This window comes from Pectinophora gossypiella, chromosome 26 (assembly GCF_024362695.1).
Source record: "Pectinophora gossypiella chromosome 26, ilPecGoss1.1, whole genome shotgun sequence".
In the NCBI taxonomy this organism is placed as follows: Eukaryota; Metazoa; Arthropoda; class Insecta; order Lepidoptera; family Gelechiidae; genus Pectinophora; species Pectinophora gossypiella.
The window spans coordinates 3,146,371-3,163,137 of record NC_065429.1 but is presented as its reverse complement, the minus strand read 5'-3'; the positions used below and the strand labels follow the sequence as shown (position 1 = coordinate 3,163,137).

Below are 16,767 nucleotides of genomic sequence, written 5' to 3'. Positions count from 1 at the left end.
CGATTCGTTGAGTTCCAATGCTCCTGAATCTCCCCAGGTGCTACTGTCCCCGACGCCGCCCAAGTCGTCGGCCACCCCCGAGGAGCTGGTCCGCTGCACGCGGCAGATGACAGTGGCCACCGCGCGCGCCGTCTCCGCCGGCAACTCCAACAAGCAGGACCAGCTCACCGCCGCTGCCAACTTAGGACGGAAGACTGTGCTGGACCTGCTGCATGCTTGCAAGGTATGACCACACTCCGGACACAACTCTCTTGTTTACATTGGTTACATCTTCCTATCTCACAAAGAGACAATGAAATGGAAAAAAAGTCTGACACGGACGACACTTGAACCCCACATCTTGTTTTGAAATTCTTTTGCTCTATGTATCGTCATTATTTGGCACCCTGAGCGGTGGGCACGGATCTTCATACATTGGGTGCTCGTGACGGGTACAGGCGTCGTGGTAGACCTCGAAAGAGATGGCGTGACGACTTAGACGCTTGCCGGAGGGACTGGCCGGAATACGCACAAGACCGCGAAAAATGGAAAGAGGAAGGGGAGGCCTTTGCCCACCAGTGGAATCTTGTAGGCTAGATTGGATTAGATCGTCATTTTGCCGACACTGCTTTTAATTTTATTGAGTTTCCCTAAGCACGGGTGCTATAGAAACAAAAATCACGTTCCTGACTCCCGCAGGCGGCAGCGTTCACAGCGGAGACGGCGGAGCTGCAGGCGCGCACCATCGAGGCGGGGCGCGAGGCGGCCGCCGCGTACCGCGCGCTGCTGCAGGCCGTGCTGGCCGCGTGCCACGGGGACGCGGCCGCGCGCCACAGCTTCCCCGACCTGTCGCGCCGCGTCGCGCACACCGTCGCCGACATCATCGCCGCCGCCGAGCTGCTCAAAGGTTAGTCTGCTGTTTCCACACACATACACATACATATGCATAATAATACACTTCTCATCAAAAAAATCGAAACACCTTGCAAGTTTACGTTTTGTCAGGATTATCAGAAAAATGTGTACATTTAGGAATAAATGTTAAATGTCGTTTAATAGTGAGTAATATGAGCTTATCAAATCTTAATGTTAATGTTCTAAATTTAAATTAATTTTTCATAGGTTTCGTATTTTGTTAAATGAGTCATTTTTATTCCGTATGGAGTATAAAGGAAATGGATAAAACAACACACGTAAATGAAAAAAAAAGCTAAAAAACGTTTATTTAATAACTTGTATTCCCTCCCCGAGCTCTAATTACTGCTTCCATACGGTTCTTCATCGATCGGATGAGAGTCACGATCACATGCTGTGGTATATTGTCCTATTCCTCTTTGATTGCATCTTGCAGCTGGCTAAGTGTTTCTGGGGCAGGATCTCTTGCTCGAATTCGTCTCTTTAATTCATCCCACAGATGTTCAATGGGATTCATGTCCGGGCTTCTTGCTGGCCATTCCATAATAGAGATATCGACTTCGTTAAGATAATCTCGTACGACGCCCGCGGTGTGAGCCCTAGCATTGTCGTGCATGAATATGAAGCCGTTGCCAATAAAATGTGCATAGGGCATCACATGAGGCTCGAGACACTCTTCGACGTACCGATGACAGTTTAGTGCAGGCAGACGTGGCCCAGACACGAAAGCAAGCTCTGTCTTACCGTCGGCGCTGATTCCTCCCCAAACCGTCCACGAACCGCCACCATAGCTGACCTTTTCTTCAATGCAGCATTGTGCATAGCGTTCTCCGTCTCTTCTGTAGACCTTGTTCCTTCCGTCGTTACCATACAGCATAATTTTACACTCATCAGAAAAGAGAACTTTGCTCCACTGTAGGTATGACCAATTTAGGTGCTCACGTGCAAAGTTAAGGCGCGCTCTTCGATGGTCTGCAGTTAATTTCGGCCCATTTGCTGGCTTATGCGGTACCAGTCCACGATCCTTCAACCTTCTTCTAATTGTAGAGTCACTTACAGCCACCCTTCGTACAACACGAAGCCGCTGCTGCAGTTGAAAAGCGTTAAGGCGTCGATTTCTTAAAGAAGTTGTTACAATAAATCGATCATCTCGCTCAGAAGTGACCCGATTCCTGCCAGATCCTGAACGGCGCGTGAACAAACCAGTCTCCCGATAACGTTTATAGACTCTATGAACAGATGACAGGCTTAGATGCAGTCTTGCAGCCACAACACGCTAACTAAGGCTAGAATCCAGCAATGCCACAACTTGGGCGGCTTCTGTGGGCGAAGTATCCATACGTTTTAGAAAAAAAACCTTTTTTCAGACGTCCCAAAGTCACAGTATTGAAATAAAAAACAAAAAGTTTAAGGATAGGCGCCAATTTTTAGTTTTTAAACGCTAAATGTACTCCAACCCTAAACACACATTTGTCTCAAAACAGTGATTCATTTCGTTTATAAGATAAACAAATGAAATTCTAATTTTGAATTTAGAATTTTCGCTTATTACTGTAATGGCCAAACTGCCAGCTATACATTTATGTATTTTTTTTCATCGTATGAATTCTTTTTTGTGTTAAATTCGGACAGAAACAATGAAAACGGAAGTGTTTCGATTTTTTTGATGAGAAGTGTATGTTCTTACACATATATTCTTGACATTCAGAATTTGCCTTTCAACTGTTTTAAGACAGTAGTTAAACAAAAACTTTACAAAAAAGGTTATTATAAAGTTAGTGATTATTTAGAAGATATGAATGCATGGGATTAACTGTCTGAGAACTGATATTAGGCAGATAAATTACTCAATTGTATAAAAATATTTTATGATTTTTTTTTTAAAAGAACGTCTAGGGCCCTGTGCCGAGGTTTTTCTTGCAGCTTCTTTTCCCCGGCTGTACAGGTTGTGAGAAGCTGCAGTAGTTTTAGGCGGATGAGACGTTCGTTATGTAAAAATTGACGACTTAAAGTGTAACTATGTTACCTACTGAATAAAGATATTTTTGAATTTGAATTCGAATGTCCCACCCAGATAAGCAGAGACTTCTTCTTCTATCGTGTGGGTTGTGAGGTTGATTACCAACCCCATCACTCCTGGTGTCAGGGTTATTATTGAACCGCCAAAGGCGTAACGACTACTAACTTGCATCGGTAAGTAGTAACCGGGACCAACGGCTTAACACGGATCATTTTACTTTCGGACAATCAGGTGATCAGTCAGGTGTAATGTACTAACCAAACTAGGGATGACAAAGTGATTTTCCCCACCGAGATTTGAACCCGGAACCTCCGGGTCGTGAGCCGAACGCTCAAACCACTGGACCACGGAGGCCGTTAGCAGAGACTAGAATTCCATTTGCTTCGCACAATCGGGGATCGCCGGTTCAAGCCACATTACCGGACTTGCACCAATGAGTTATTAATTTATCTCAAGTCCAGTTTTCACTAACACAGTCGGTTGCCTCGATCGTTATACTTACGTTAGGCTCACCACCTATCAAGTTGGTCTAAAAGAAAACTCGGTGAGGTGTGGATACTTATCACTTAGTTCATCTAGCAATGGATGTATCTTTGATTACACCAATTGGGATATAGTCGTGAGCTTTTACTTTCTTTGTTTCTTTTTTAATTTCTTTTTATTTTGGTGCAATAAAGTATATTTGTATTCATTTGATAACCATTGTTTTTCCCAACAGGTTCAGACTGGGTGGACCCTGACGACCCGACAGTGATAGCGGAGAACGAGTTGCTCGGCGCAGCTGCCTCCATCGACGCAGCTGCCAAAAAGCTCGACTCGCTGCGACCCAGGAAGAGCGTCAAAGTACAGGTTAGTTTGTATCATAAGGCTTGTTATTTGCTGTTTCTTTTTATCTGGAAATATAGCTAAAAAATATAGCTAAAATACTAGTCATTTGGGTCCAAAGTCTGTTCCAAAGGTCAATAGTTTCCAACTAGTCAAATCAGTTACTTTTTACTAAACGCCAAAACACGAAATTAGTTGATGGTAGGGCTGGCAGAGGAAGGTCGAGAAGGACTTACGATGACCAAATTGGAGATGTCCTTAGAAAAGGTTCAATACGATCTACTCTGAACCGGCCCGGCGTGTGTGTATGAAGCGATTGATGAATGTGGAGGAAGCAAGAGAAGTGTGTCAGGATCGAAGCAAATAGAATTCTATGCCCCGGTGGGAAATAGGCGTGAGTTTATGTATGTATGTACGAAATTACTATGGCATTCATATGAAAAAGTACACTGTGACATCAATCAATCAATCCTTCCTGACCGTATTCGGCCACAGCGACTCGACAACTAATGAGAGCGTCGTTCGTGTGCTCTCAAGTGACTGACATATCCGATCTTAGCATTAAATGTACGGCCGCATTCAATGCACGTCAGCACTCCTCCTAAATAATTACATGTTACTGTGACATCATAGAAAACGTGATAAAATGTCGTTAATATTATTACGTTTTCTTGAAAATTCACAAATAAGTTAAATAGCAACCTCCTCCTCCACCAACCCGCAGTGGAGCAGCGTGGTAGAGTATGCTCCATACCCCCTCCGGTTGATTGAGGGGAGGCCTGTGCCCAGCAGTGGGACGTATATAGGCAGTTTATGTAAGTTAAATAGAAAAAGGAAAATGATTTTCGTTAGTTTTAGATCTGGCTTTATTTAGTGATCAGAATTTCATAATTTATCTTGAGTACACGACCCAATTACACTGACTAATGTCATTATGCTACTTGGCAACGTAGTCAGATGAGATACTTTTTATGAAACGTCGAAACAGAAGTTTTCTTTGGACTTTGTATGGAAATACTGTCCTGTGACGTCATCAATAAAAGCGGTCAAACGTCGTACTCATTGTTACATAATTCGTAATTTTGGTCGTCTAAGACTGGCTTTTATTCATAGATTACCATTTTATAATTTATCTTTGATCCAGTCAAATACCCTATTGTGTGTTGAGATATAAACTCTTAAATATATCTTCTATTCTCCTTCTATCCTCCTATGATTGAGAGTTTACTTTTTTGCAAATTTTATTTATTATTTTCTGAAATATGCAATACAATAATGGGAAGAACTTACAATGAAGGAAAACACATCGAAACTATAACTATGGAAGAAGAATAACTTGACCATTAAGAAAGAAAGATGAAGATAGATATTTATAGAGGAAGAATAACTTGACCATGAAGAAAGAAAGATGAAGATATGCCGTGTGTCAGTAAGATATGTTTGATATTCTTGGTTGTTTTTATAATCACCCAGGAATCAAACATATTACCTACCGACCACGGCACGAACTACAATAGCAAGAAAAATAAAAGACCAGAAGAAGGAAGACTTTAGAAGTTAGAAGAAATTGAAAGAAGATGTACTGAATACTCATTATTAAATCTAATCCGTGATCTGATACCACTGTTTGGAAAACGCCAGAACTCACTTCGTAGTCACGGGTTCGAATCCCGGCTCGGCCTGTAAACCATCGAGATCGACTTATTTAGATTATTATTGCGTATCATCATCACCATGTAAGCTCTTCTTGGTCTTCCCCTTCCTTTTTTTCCTTCTAGCCTTCCTTCTAATAAATCCTGTTTTTAATAAATTCGTCGTGTCTTATTAGGTGTCCAATCATCTTGCCTCTTCTGTCCTCAATAATTCAATTATTGCGTATGGCAGACAAAAATAAAATATCCTGCGTGGATCATATATCCAGCTTAAGCTCCCCTAGCCAAGTCTCTGCCGCATCGGTCACACAATGCAGCTCGGCTATGCCACCTGGGAACCGATATAGAGGGCACACGTTCACTATGACTTATGACTTTGACTTTATGCTTAGATCATAGATAATTGATGTGGTTTCCAGGGTTTGTGCCCGGTTAATAGCAATAGGTTTATCCCGTATTACATGAGACTTAAACATGGCTGGCAAAGAGTGGGTGTATAGTATATACTATTCACATCTGCCTACCCCTTCGGGGATACAGGCGTGATGCTGTGTTATTAATGATATTAGGAACTAATAGTAACAAACTACTATACTAAGTGGCAGTCATAGTAATATAGAAACCCCCAATTGTGTTCACAAGTTTTTGTCTTGTGTTGCCTGTATCCAGTACTTCCGGAAACACTATTTTTCATTATCTACAATAACTTTTACAAACACACATTACACTAGGCTCTACACACTACACCAACACACACACATCACACACACACACACTACATACACTACACCAACACACACACACACTACATACACGCACACTACACTATACACATACGACACTATATTACACGTCTTCAACAAAATATACGTCACTTTTTAAGCTATTGCATAGCTTCTATCGCGGGCCTTGAGCGCGGGGACCGAATCCAGAAATTCCGTAACGAAAAAACCTCACGCTCCCCACTCCGACGGACACCGAGGTGTGGCTTGAAGGCCGTGCATCGTCTAACGTCGTTTCAGTTCGGCAGTCTTCGACACGGCGTTGTCGACACCGCGTTGTGTGCTTGTTTTTAAATAACTAATGTATTGGTATGTTGTACAGGAAGCAGATGAGAGCCTCAACTTCGACGAAATGATCTTAGAGGCTGCCAAATCCATCATCACAGCAACATCGGCCCTCGTCCGAGCTGCCTCCGCCGCGCAGAGGGAACTCATTGACCAGGTAAGTTGAAAAGAAATACAAGTTAGTCTTCGTGCGGGCTGTGCCGGGCACTGATGCACTGGTGTCAGAGTTACTTCCGCACAGTATCCCAGGAAGAGGAAATGACTGAAAACCAGCGCTAGATGGCGCCATTTCCTTTTGCCCGTATTCGTAATATTCATAATTACCATAGCAAACTGTAAATTGTTACTGGCAATAAATTTATTTTATTCTTATTATTTATTACTGTCAGGCACTGATGCACTGGTGTCAGAGTTACTATTGAGCTGCCAAGGGCCCCTGACATCTATAATTAGTATATTGAGATAATTTTATTATTTTAACCATTTAATGTTATATGTTTTATTCTAATTTGACAATAGTGCTAATTCCTGTAGACACCATCTCATTTTACTTTAAGTTATATCTGTCATTTTAAAATGGAAGAGTGAATGAATGAGCCCGGGCGAATCAAATAGGTATCCCGCTGATATGCAACCCGTTTGACTTATTGGCCGATGTAAAATGTTTAAAGGGTTGTTTTAGATTTCTGCCTAAAATTGACGTGTGTAAATTTTATGCCTGTCGTTTACCCGTCCCTTTCTTTTTCGGCGGATAAGAAAATGACAGGTATAACTGAAAATAATATTAGACTGCGTTTACAGGAATTGGCACCATTGTGATTGATATACCTTTTGATACGGTTTTACTACTCTGTTTGCATACCAACTAATTTGGTTGCATGTACCTTTATAAAATATGACATCTGTATTCTGAATGAATGAATGAATCTTCCATTCCACAGGGCAAAGTAGCTCGTCGTCCCACGTCCTCATCAGACGACGGCCAGTGGTCAGAAGGTCTGATCTCCGCAGCGCGTCTAGTAGCCGCCGCGGCACACTCGCTGGTGGAAGCAGGCTCGGCGCTAGTCCAGGGGGCAGGGTCGGAAGAGAGACTCATATCCTCCGCCAGGCAGGTCGCCTCGTCCACCGCTCAGCTGCTTGTGGCTTGCAAGGTACCTCATCTAGATAAAGCCGCTTCACCACGGCATCGTTCAAACTCTAACCAAAACTGGTTCGTCGAACAATCGCTCCCTAGCATTATCCTGTTTTTCACAGGGTTTGATTACCTAACCTGAAGATTTGACAGGTCTGGTTTTTTACAGCAGCTACTGCCTGTCTGACCTTCCAACCCACGAAGGGCCAGCCCACACAAATCACATACTTTGCAAATGCATTTCTCGGGAACGTGGGTTTCCTCACGATGTTTTCCTTCACCGCTGAGCACGTGATAATCATTTATGATCCAAACATGAATTCGAAAACATATTCGACAATCATTGGTTTAGGCCTGTGCTGGATTCGAACCTGCGACCTCAAAGTGAGAGGCAAGCGTTCTACCAACTTGGCTATCATGGTTTGCCTTTTTTAGCCAAAGATTGGTAAAGCGTCATGAACTGCTTAATTTGAGCAAAACCAAAATCCCACGATAATGTAAACCCATCTTCAGGTGAAGGCCGATCCGTCATCAGAGTCGACCCGTCGCCTCCAAGCGGCGGGTGCTGAAGTGATCCGCTCGACAGACAACCTGGTGCGCGCGGCCAGGGAGGCCATACAGTGCGAAGAGGAGAGGAGCCTCGTGCTCAACAGGAGGATGGTCGGCGGCATTGCGCAGGAGATCGATGCCAGGTGAGGTTTGTCCAGACATGTCAGGAGATTTCCTACTACCGTATATTGAACATCAGCGCTCAGAAAGTGGGACGCAAAGTTACTGTTAATACAGCGACGTTGACAGTACTTTACCTCAATGGGCGATTGGGCGCCGAACTGGCAACACGGGGAAGTGCGTGATAAACACTTACAAAAATAGAAGCTCAAAGCGAAAAAAGAAGGATGGAACATCATATTTCTAATAAGTAATGACATTGTGTATGTTATCATAGTATAAACATTTAAATTTTCGCAGCAAAACCCACCAAAATTATTATTTTAGTTTTAAATACACTAAACCAAGTACTCCCGTGCAATCCGAGTCGCAGTATAACCTGACCGCGTTACGAAGCACACACGTTAATATACGTAATAAGACAATGCGTACTTTCTTAATTTGACACGATTTTATTGAATGTATATACCGCTGTGTACAAATGCATAGCTAAACAAGCGCGGAGTTTTCGTCGCATTTTTGTATCAAGCGCTGCATCTACGGTAGTGGTATGTAGTGGTCAAATGGGTCGGCAGTCTCCTCTAACTCGACAGAATTCACCTAACAGTTTTAAAACAATGATTAAACACATGGTATAAGAAGACCAGGTAATCCACGTCATCCCGTGATCATGGCACTTGCAAGTGTCGAAATATCGGGAGTCTCATGTCCCTACTTTAAACGCGGTAAGAACCCGTTAAAGTTTTAATTATGATAATAACCGCGTAAACTTAAAACAAGTTCTAAACGAATCTCTTCCCTCGACAGGTCGGAAGTGCTACGCATAGAGAAGGAGCTGGAAGAAGCCCGCGGCCGCCTCACAGCCATCAGGCAGGCCAAATACAAGCTGAAGACAGGCGACACGTCCGGAGAGGACACCGACTACGCTGGCTACACCAGCGACGCTTCCGGCGCGCCAAGGTGTGTTGATCTATTTTATATAAGGTCTGGAATTCTCAACTCGCGAAATTGTTTCCCGAAAAATGTATTTTTCCTGTCTACAAGGCAATAGTGAATAGGCTGTATAAAGTGATTAAATATAACAAAATGTAGGAAATTAATTCCTTAATTCTGTTTCTTCATCTTCAAGATTGAAGTATAAGTATGAGTGGTAGTAGATTGAAGAGTAAGTAGTAGTATAAGTCAATAGACAATAGTAACCCTGACACCAGGGTTGATGGGGTTGGTAATCCACCTCACAACCCACACGATAAGAAGAAGAGTATAAGTAGATACTTATACTCATTTCATCCATAGTTTTACTTCTTATGTCCTTTTTATTTATTAGACTCACTAACCCGGTGTAAATATATTATTTATAATACTGTTTCCTTGTTTATGTGCAAAAAAGTTTATTTGTAAATATTTATTGTCTGTATGTAAGATACCATTTTCCGTTTAGTTAGATTTAAAATGTTATCGTTTCTCAAAAACAAGAATAGTAAGAAGCTATGCTATGGCGCCATCCAGCGCTGGTTTTCAGTCATTTCCTCTTCCTGGGATATTGTGCGAAAGTAATTGTCAACAACTATCATTTTACTCAGTAACAATTGTCCTTTCTTACAGGTTCAAAACGCCAAACAGCAGCTTCCAAAACACAACATACAGTCCGAACTCCACTTACACGCCACACACCACACAGAACACAACGAACCTGTCCCAACACGTCTCACAACTGAACCAGTCCATCCACGGAACACCCACTTCGCCCGGCTACGCCCAAACTTCGCCCGGCTACGCCCAAACTTCGCCCGGTTACGCCCAAACTGCGCCCGGTTACGCCCCAGTTTCGCCCGGCTACGCCCAAACCTCGCCCGGTTACGCCCAAACTTCGCCCGGCTACGCCCAGACAGCGCCCGGTTACGCCCAATCCTCGCCGGGCTACGCACAGAACGCGCCCCACTCGCCCGGTTATAACCAAACTTCGAATGGTTACACCCAGAACGCGAGTCAATACAGTCAGTCGAGAGAGGAGAAACAGTATACGGTTCAGAGCCCTACTTTCACCAGCTTCAGGCCTCAAGAGGAGCCTAAACAAAACTATGAGGGATTTACCACTCGGTGAGTTATTTTTTTTAACTAAAATATTAATTAGCACCCCTTTTTTATAGGTTGGTCAAAGGAAAGGGTTTCAAAGATTTATTGATATGAAGTTTGTTAGCTCATTAAAATGATTGGAGTATTAAGAAATACGCATCTACATAAACATAAATAGTAAATAGCCTATATACGTCGCAGTGCTGGATACAGGCCTCCACCACCACGCTGCTTCAGTGCGCGTTGGTGGGGAAGAAAGCTACATATAAATAAAAAATGTATATTTTCTATAATCAAAAAGTGAAGCAAGCTTTACTTTCGTATACATCTTACTGTAACGGATATTATAATGAATATTATGTAATCTCATAAAAAAAAAATATATTTTGTCTGAAAATAATTCATTGTTAATACCATTTTTGTAATCTGCATTCACTTATCATAAAATTTAAAGACAAAAGTCACTTTACATTGTACGAAATCATTCAATCTATTCCGCTTATAAACTTTCAAAACAACCACATCTTTCTTTGACCAACATCTCTAACGAAACTCAAAATTTTGACTCTTACTCATATCATCACCATATATAATGAAAACCACGTAAGCGCCTTTTTGGAAAATCGCATTTGGATATGGACCGGACCTATCAAATCTTCAGGATAGGTAAACGGACCCTGTGAAAAACGGAATAATGCTAGGGAGATGATGTGGTTATTGGTAACAAAACCTCGCAATAGTGAAGCTAGTGTCAATCCAATTAAAGTGGTCTCAATGAGGGACTTTACTCGCTCACATCACTAATTTAAGAGCCACGCTCTTGTCGGTGTAGCATTCTGAAATGAAATGAAATTTATTCTGTGCATGGTATTCAGGTTACAAACAGCTGTTATTTTTCCTTGAGTATCACCAAATACTGCCTTTTCAGGCATACACACAGATTATTTAAAAACAATAACAAATAATAATATCAATTTTACAAATAATCTACACACTTAATACATGCTTTAAATTATATACATAAAACCTGTTATTTGTAATCTAAATATTCTTTTACGCTGTAAAAGCATCTCAATTCTCCATTCGTGTCTATCAAAGACCAATTCCTTCACCTCCTTATAAGACGCGAATCTCTCTTTAATCTGTTCCATGAAAGCGCTTCTTGGTCTTCCCTTTCCTCTCTTTCCTCTCTTTCCTTGTATATGTTTTTTGGGGAACATAGCCTGGAAAGTCTTTCATTGAAATGGACGGGGTCCACGGGATGTGTTCCAGTGAGTTCCGTAGTGATACATAGTAACAATTATAAACTACTAAATTATATATGTGAGGGATGGCGGAAATAAAACTTAGGTTTGCAGATAATCGTTTTTTCTATTTTTAAAAGAATTAATAATCCGACCCCGCACGCACACTCATCTTCAACCGCCATCACACTCCCCGTCCCTTTCGCACACACCTCTCTTTCTTCCCCGTTCCATTCAGCTTACGTTTCGTTCCCACATATGTATAAATAGTTTTTTTTCTTGTTATTAATAAATAACATAAATTATAGCGAATGATGAAAATAAATGGACTATTCCATTTTGTTTTCATTTTGCTTGAAAAAAACTACCAAAAGCGATACGAGCGCCATCTCTTATTGAAAGAACTAAAATCACTATACCTACTGGAAAACTCATTGGAAGACATCGACGTCTTGTTGAAGCGACACTGTTGTGTTATTTTTTTTATTTTTTTCAAAATGGCGCTTACGTAAGTTTTACTATAAGGCGACGATGTGAGTAAAAAAAGAGTCGACATTTTGACTTTATTTTTCAATCATATAAACTTGTTAACATTTTCTATATTTTTACTAATTAATAATTATTCGCTTCTTTCCACGCCGCAACGGATAACCTCTGGACAACAGATGATTAATATACTTCTAACACTATTTAAGACTTTAACCTCAATATATAAAAATCAATTTTGCCTGTATCAGTGCCTTGTACCTTATGATGCGTGCCTCAACAATTTTGATACTTTATAAGTTAATTTAAGAAACAGAAGACAACATTTTATAATCAAGGTTTGTCTCTAAATTTGTTATTTTGAAGGTCTATTGGGTATTTATAGAAAAAGATCATAAATATTATGTCAGGGCCCTTTGATAGCTCACTAATAACCCTGACACCAAGGCTGATGGGGTTGGTAATCCACCTCACAACCCACACGATAGAAGAAGAGATATTATTATTATATTATTTATTGGTTTCAGTTGTCATTAGAAAGCGTAAAATAACATTAAGCTCTCGATAATATTGGCTTTTAAAGCAATAAAATAGTGGTGCCAATTCTAAAGGTCGCAACGTTTTTTTTTTAATTATGGCAATGGGTCGCCTAGTCTTTCAATCTTAACAGCCAGTGTCGAAGTGATCGGAGAACAAACTGGAAAAAAAATACAAGTTGAGAGAAATAAACCCGTAACGGACGAATAGATTTTTTTAATCGGTACGAGCGAATTGCTTGCAACAAGACAAAACGGAGGCGTTAAAAACAATTCATCCAAAAAAGCAATATTGCAATTTGACATTTGCGCATATAAAAGTAAGTGCGCAATGCACACAAATGTCAAATAGCAACATTGCTTTTTTTTTAAATGAAACGCTTTGATGTGGTCTTTTTAACCCTCCAGGACTTGTATTTAAAAAAATAATTTGACAGCTCTCTTCTTTCACTATACGTGGAAGAGAAATAGAGCTACTTTTAGAACTGTCAAGCTACAATAAAAAAAAGTTGTGGCTGTCAGAATCGGTACCATTGCCATACTAATGAACTTGACAAAAAGACACCTAACTCCTAACAACGCTATCTAGTGACTAAATTGAAATTCCGGCCAAGTAGTTAATGCCATCTGCGGCAAATCTACAATAAGTCACGTCAAAAAAAAAACTAAATTGAAAAAAGAAAACAGGTTTTTTTAAATTATTTTTTACTTATAAATACCCAAAATTCCTTCTACTATTGGCATTTTCTTTCTAAATTTGATGTCCTAGGTTTAAGATTATTTAGTCATCACGCATGTTAGCTTGACGCCTGAGCTCCAAAGTGTTGAGCAGTGAATAACAAAAACTGTTCATTGATCAACATGTTAATGTATTTGTCTAGCAGATTTTCAATATCGTTCTTAATATAAAGATAAAATAAGTAAAGTGTTATAATAAATCTTTGATAATTTACGTTACATTTATTCTATACAGAATAAAGAAGCAATACTGCTGTTCGGAAAAAATGGATTTGTGCGTTAAAACCGCCTATTGACTGTGTAGAATAAGTTATGTAACATTATTTCAAATATTTAAAAAAATATAGCTATATTTCATGTCGATATATAACTTTATTAACAGGTAGGTGTAGTCAAAAAGACCGCTCCGAATCGCACCTGGTGGGAAAATGCTCATTACGCTGGCGGCGTCCACGCGCTGGATTGCCAGCGAAATGTGCTGCCTACCTCCAGTAAACTTTATACATTTTTAAAGTGTTGAAAATCTGCTTAAAAACTTCATACTCATAAACACCGCCGACCGGTCGAACCATTGCTTGTATTCATAAAAGTACTGAAAATTTGCATTATTTTTGCACTCTGTGGTGTTAGTGACATCGTAACGAAAACTTTGAGGGATGATTCAGACCATGATTCTGAGTTGATATCAAGTGGGATTTTCTGTCGCAAAAGTATGGAACTTAAAATAATTTAAAAAACACTAAAATTTTCATGAATTTTCCGACAGGATCTGAATCATCCCCCTTAGTATTCGTTACGATGTCACTAACACCCATACCTACTTGTATGGCTACCGTATGTATTGTGCGGGGTGTAAGTGACATCGTAACGAATACTGAGGGGGATGATTCAACTGATTATTCTGAGTTAATATCAAGTGGAATTCTCCATCGCGAAAGTATAGAATTGACAGTAATTTAAAAAATCTAAAAAACTCACGAATTTTGCAACGGAAAATTCCACTTGATACTAACTCAGAATCATGGTTGAATCATCCCCCTGAGTATTCGTGACGATGTCACTAGCACCCTGTATGTGCAGGGACCATTAATATCACGCGGTGTCCAGGCTTTGTGCCCGGTTAATTGCTTTAGAATCGCGTCCTATAAGATGCTGCTATGAATTAATCAAAATTTCAGTACGAAAAGCGTGGCTGTGTAGAGGATAATACGTAGAACTAAAGTAATATTTGTTTCCAGAAACACCAGAAATGACAGAACGATGAAGTAAGTCTTGCTCTTGCTAAGATGCTTTGTACAGCGTACGGTCACGAGCAATATAATGTACCCATTTTATGACTCTGTCGCACTAACATATTTGACATTTAGTGAGACTCACAGTTCAATTTGTCAAAAAAGTTAATGTGACATGGTACCAAAGTGTATACATATAAATGCTCGTGACTGTACATCACACGGAGCTTAATACTATGTGTTGTTTGAAAATTGGCAATCTTGTTTCGTGTGTTGACCGCGTCGGTCTAACAGAAAGCTCTATTAGTGGGTACTCAGTTCATCTTGCGATAGATGTACCTTTGACTGTAGAGTGAGGCAGCCCTTAGTATAGTATATATAGAACAAATATTGTGTAAACAATGGATATAGCGAAAAGATAGCCAGGAAGAGGAAATGACTGAAAACCAGCGCTAGATGACGCCGCCATAGCGCCATCACAGCACAAGCAGAAAGCATGTGTTGTTTGAAAATTGGCAATCTTCCCTCGTGTGTTGACCGCGTCGGTCTAACGGAAAGTTTGGGTGGGTACTTACTTCAAATCACATCAAGTACAGTTTATTGCATAGAACTTAATTTTAACAACAATTTGGGCGGCATTGTTGCTCGGGAGCAATAAATAAATAAATATTAATATAAATAATAATAAATATTGCGAACGGCCTCCGTAGTCCAGTTGTTGAGCGTTGGGCTCACGATCCGGAGGTCCCGGGTTCGAAAAAACACTTTGTGGTCCCTAGTTTGGAACATTACAGGCTGATCACCTGATTGTCCGAAAGTAAGACGATCCGTGCTTCGGAAGGCACGTTAAGCTGTTGGTCCCGGTTACTACTTACTGATATAAGTACGTAGTCGTTACATGAGTCATGTCAGGGGCCTTTGGCGGCTCAATAGTAACCCTGACACCAGGGTTGATGAGGTTGGCAATCCTCAACCCACACGAGAAGAGAGAGAGATAAATATTATTTTTAGATTGCTCTAGTTCATCTTAATGGATGTACCTCTGGCTATCCCAATTTGGGAATATAGTCTTCTTCTAATTCTTCTTCTATCGTGTGGGTTGCTGAGGTTGGTACCTCACAGCCCATGGTGTCAGGGTTATTACTGAGCCGTCAAAGGAATTTCAAAAGCACTATAATATAATCCAAAACAAAATCACAGTCAACATAACATACGACTTTATCCCAATTGGACTGTATCCCAAAAAGTAAGTACTTAAGTACTAAAAAAAAATTTCACCGAGCTTTCTGCTTGTGCTGTGATGGAGCCATGCTATGGCACCATCTAGCGCTGGTTTTCAGTCATTTCCTCTTCCTGGCTGTCTTTTCGCTATACCCACTGTTTACACAATATTTGTTCTATATACTATATGCCTCACTGTACAGTCAAAGGTGCATCTATCGCAAGTTGAACTGAGTACCCACGCCTAATAGAGCTTTCTGTTAGACCAACGTGGTAAGGTGGTGAACCGTATCGCCGTCTATAATGGTCGAGTCAACTGTATTAGTGAAAACTAAGATAAATTAATAACTCATTGGTGCATGTCCGGTACTAGAGTTCGAAACACAGGACCAGAGTGACTTTCCCAGTCAATGCTTGAGAAATGCAGATCTTATTCAGTATCCAAATCTGTCGCCAAAAAAATTAAAAAAGAATTGCCAATTTCCAAATATAACACTTAGTATTATACTACAATTATCATATACATCGTTCTGTACATACAAACATGTGTATTACGTTTTTGTTTGTTTCTTACAGCTTTTGTCTATTATTCGAATCTAGAATTCTAGATTCAAATTTAAATATGGAACGAGAAAATGAGATATCATTTATAGTGATTCTACAAAGTTATGACGTCACAAATTGCTTTTTAAAACTAGTATTCCAAGATGTTTACTCGAAACTTCATTTGTGTTCTTTACCACATTTTAGAGCGGTAATAAGCAGCACATTAGTTTTATCTTTCTTACATAGGTAAATTGTCTATTATCTATCTCCCTCTTGTGAAGTTCGCTGTGACGTCATAGAAATATATACAGTCATGAGCAATATAATGTACCCACTTTAGGACTCTGTCGCAGTAACATATTTGACATTTAGTGAGACTTACAGTTCAATTTTTCAAAAAAGTTAATGTGACATGGTACCAAAGTGTAT

The 16,767-nt window shown here is 40.3% G+C and overlaps 2 protein-coding genes across 8 annotated transcripts in view; both read left to right on the top strand.

The window, feature by feature from the left end:
- LOC126378330 (uncharacterized) overlaps positions 1-16,767 on the top strand; it is a 91,922-nt gene that overhangs the window by 12,485 nt on the left and 62,670 nt on the right. The gene's annotated exons all lie outside the window — the stretch shown is intronic.
- Positions 1-16,767, top strand: part of LOC126378322 (talin-1) — a 135,932-nt gene that overhangs the window by 107,909 nt on the left and 11,256 nt on the right. For 4 of the 7 annotated variants that reach the window (XM_050026521.1, XM_050026517.1, XM_050026515.1 and 1 more), the window contains 9 exons: positions 38-223; positions 679-886; positions 3,633-3,763; positions 6,496-6,615; positions 7,400-7,609; positions 8,104-8,282; positions 9,067-9,219; positions 9,865-10,359; positions 14,578-14,604. In XM_050026521.1, the coding sequence (XP_049882478.1) occupies positions 38-223; positions 679-886; positions 3,633-3,763; positions 6,496-6,615; positions 7,400-7,609; positions 8,104-8,282; positions 9,067-9,219; positions 9,865-10,359; positions 14,578-14,604 (1,709 nt within the window). The remainder of the gene's footprint in view (positions 1-37; positions 224-678; positions 887-3,632; positions 3,764-6,495; positions 6,616-7,399; positions 7,610-8,103; positions 8,283-9,066; positions 9,220-9,864; positions 10,360-14,577; positions 14,605-16,767) is intronic. The other 3 variants (XM_050026520.1, XM_050026518.1, XM_050026516.1) reach the window with 1 other exon arrangement.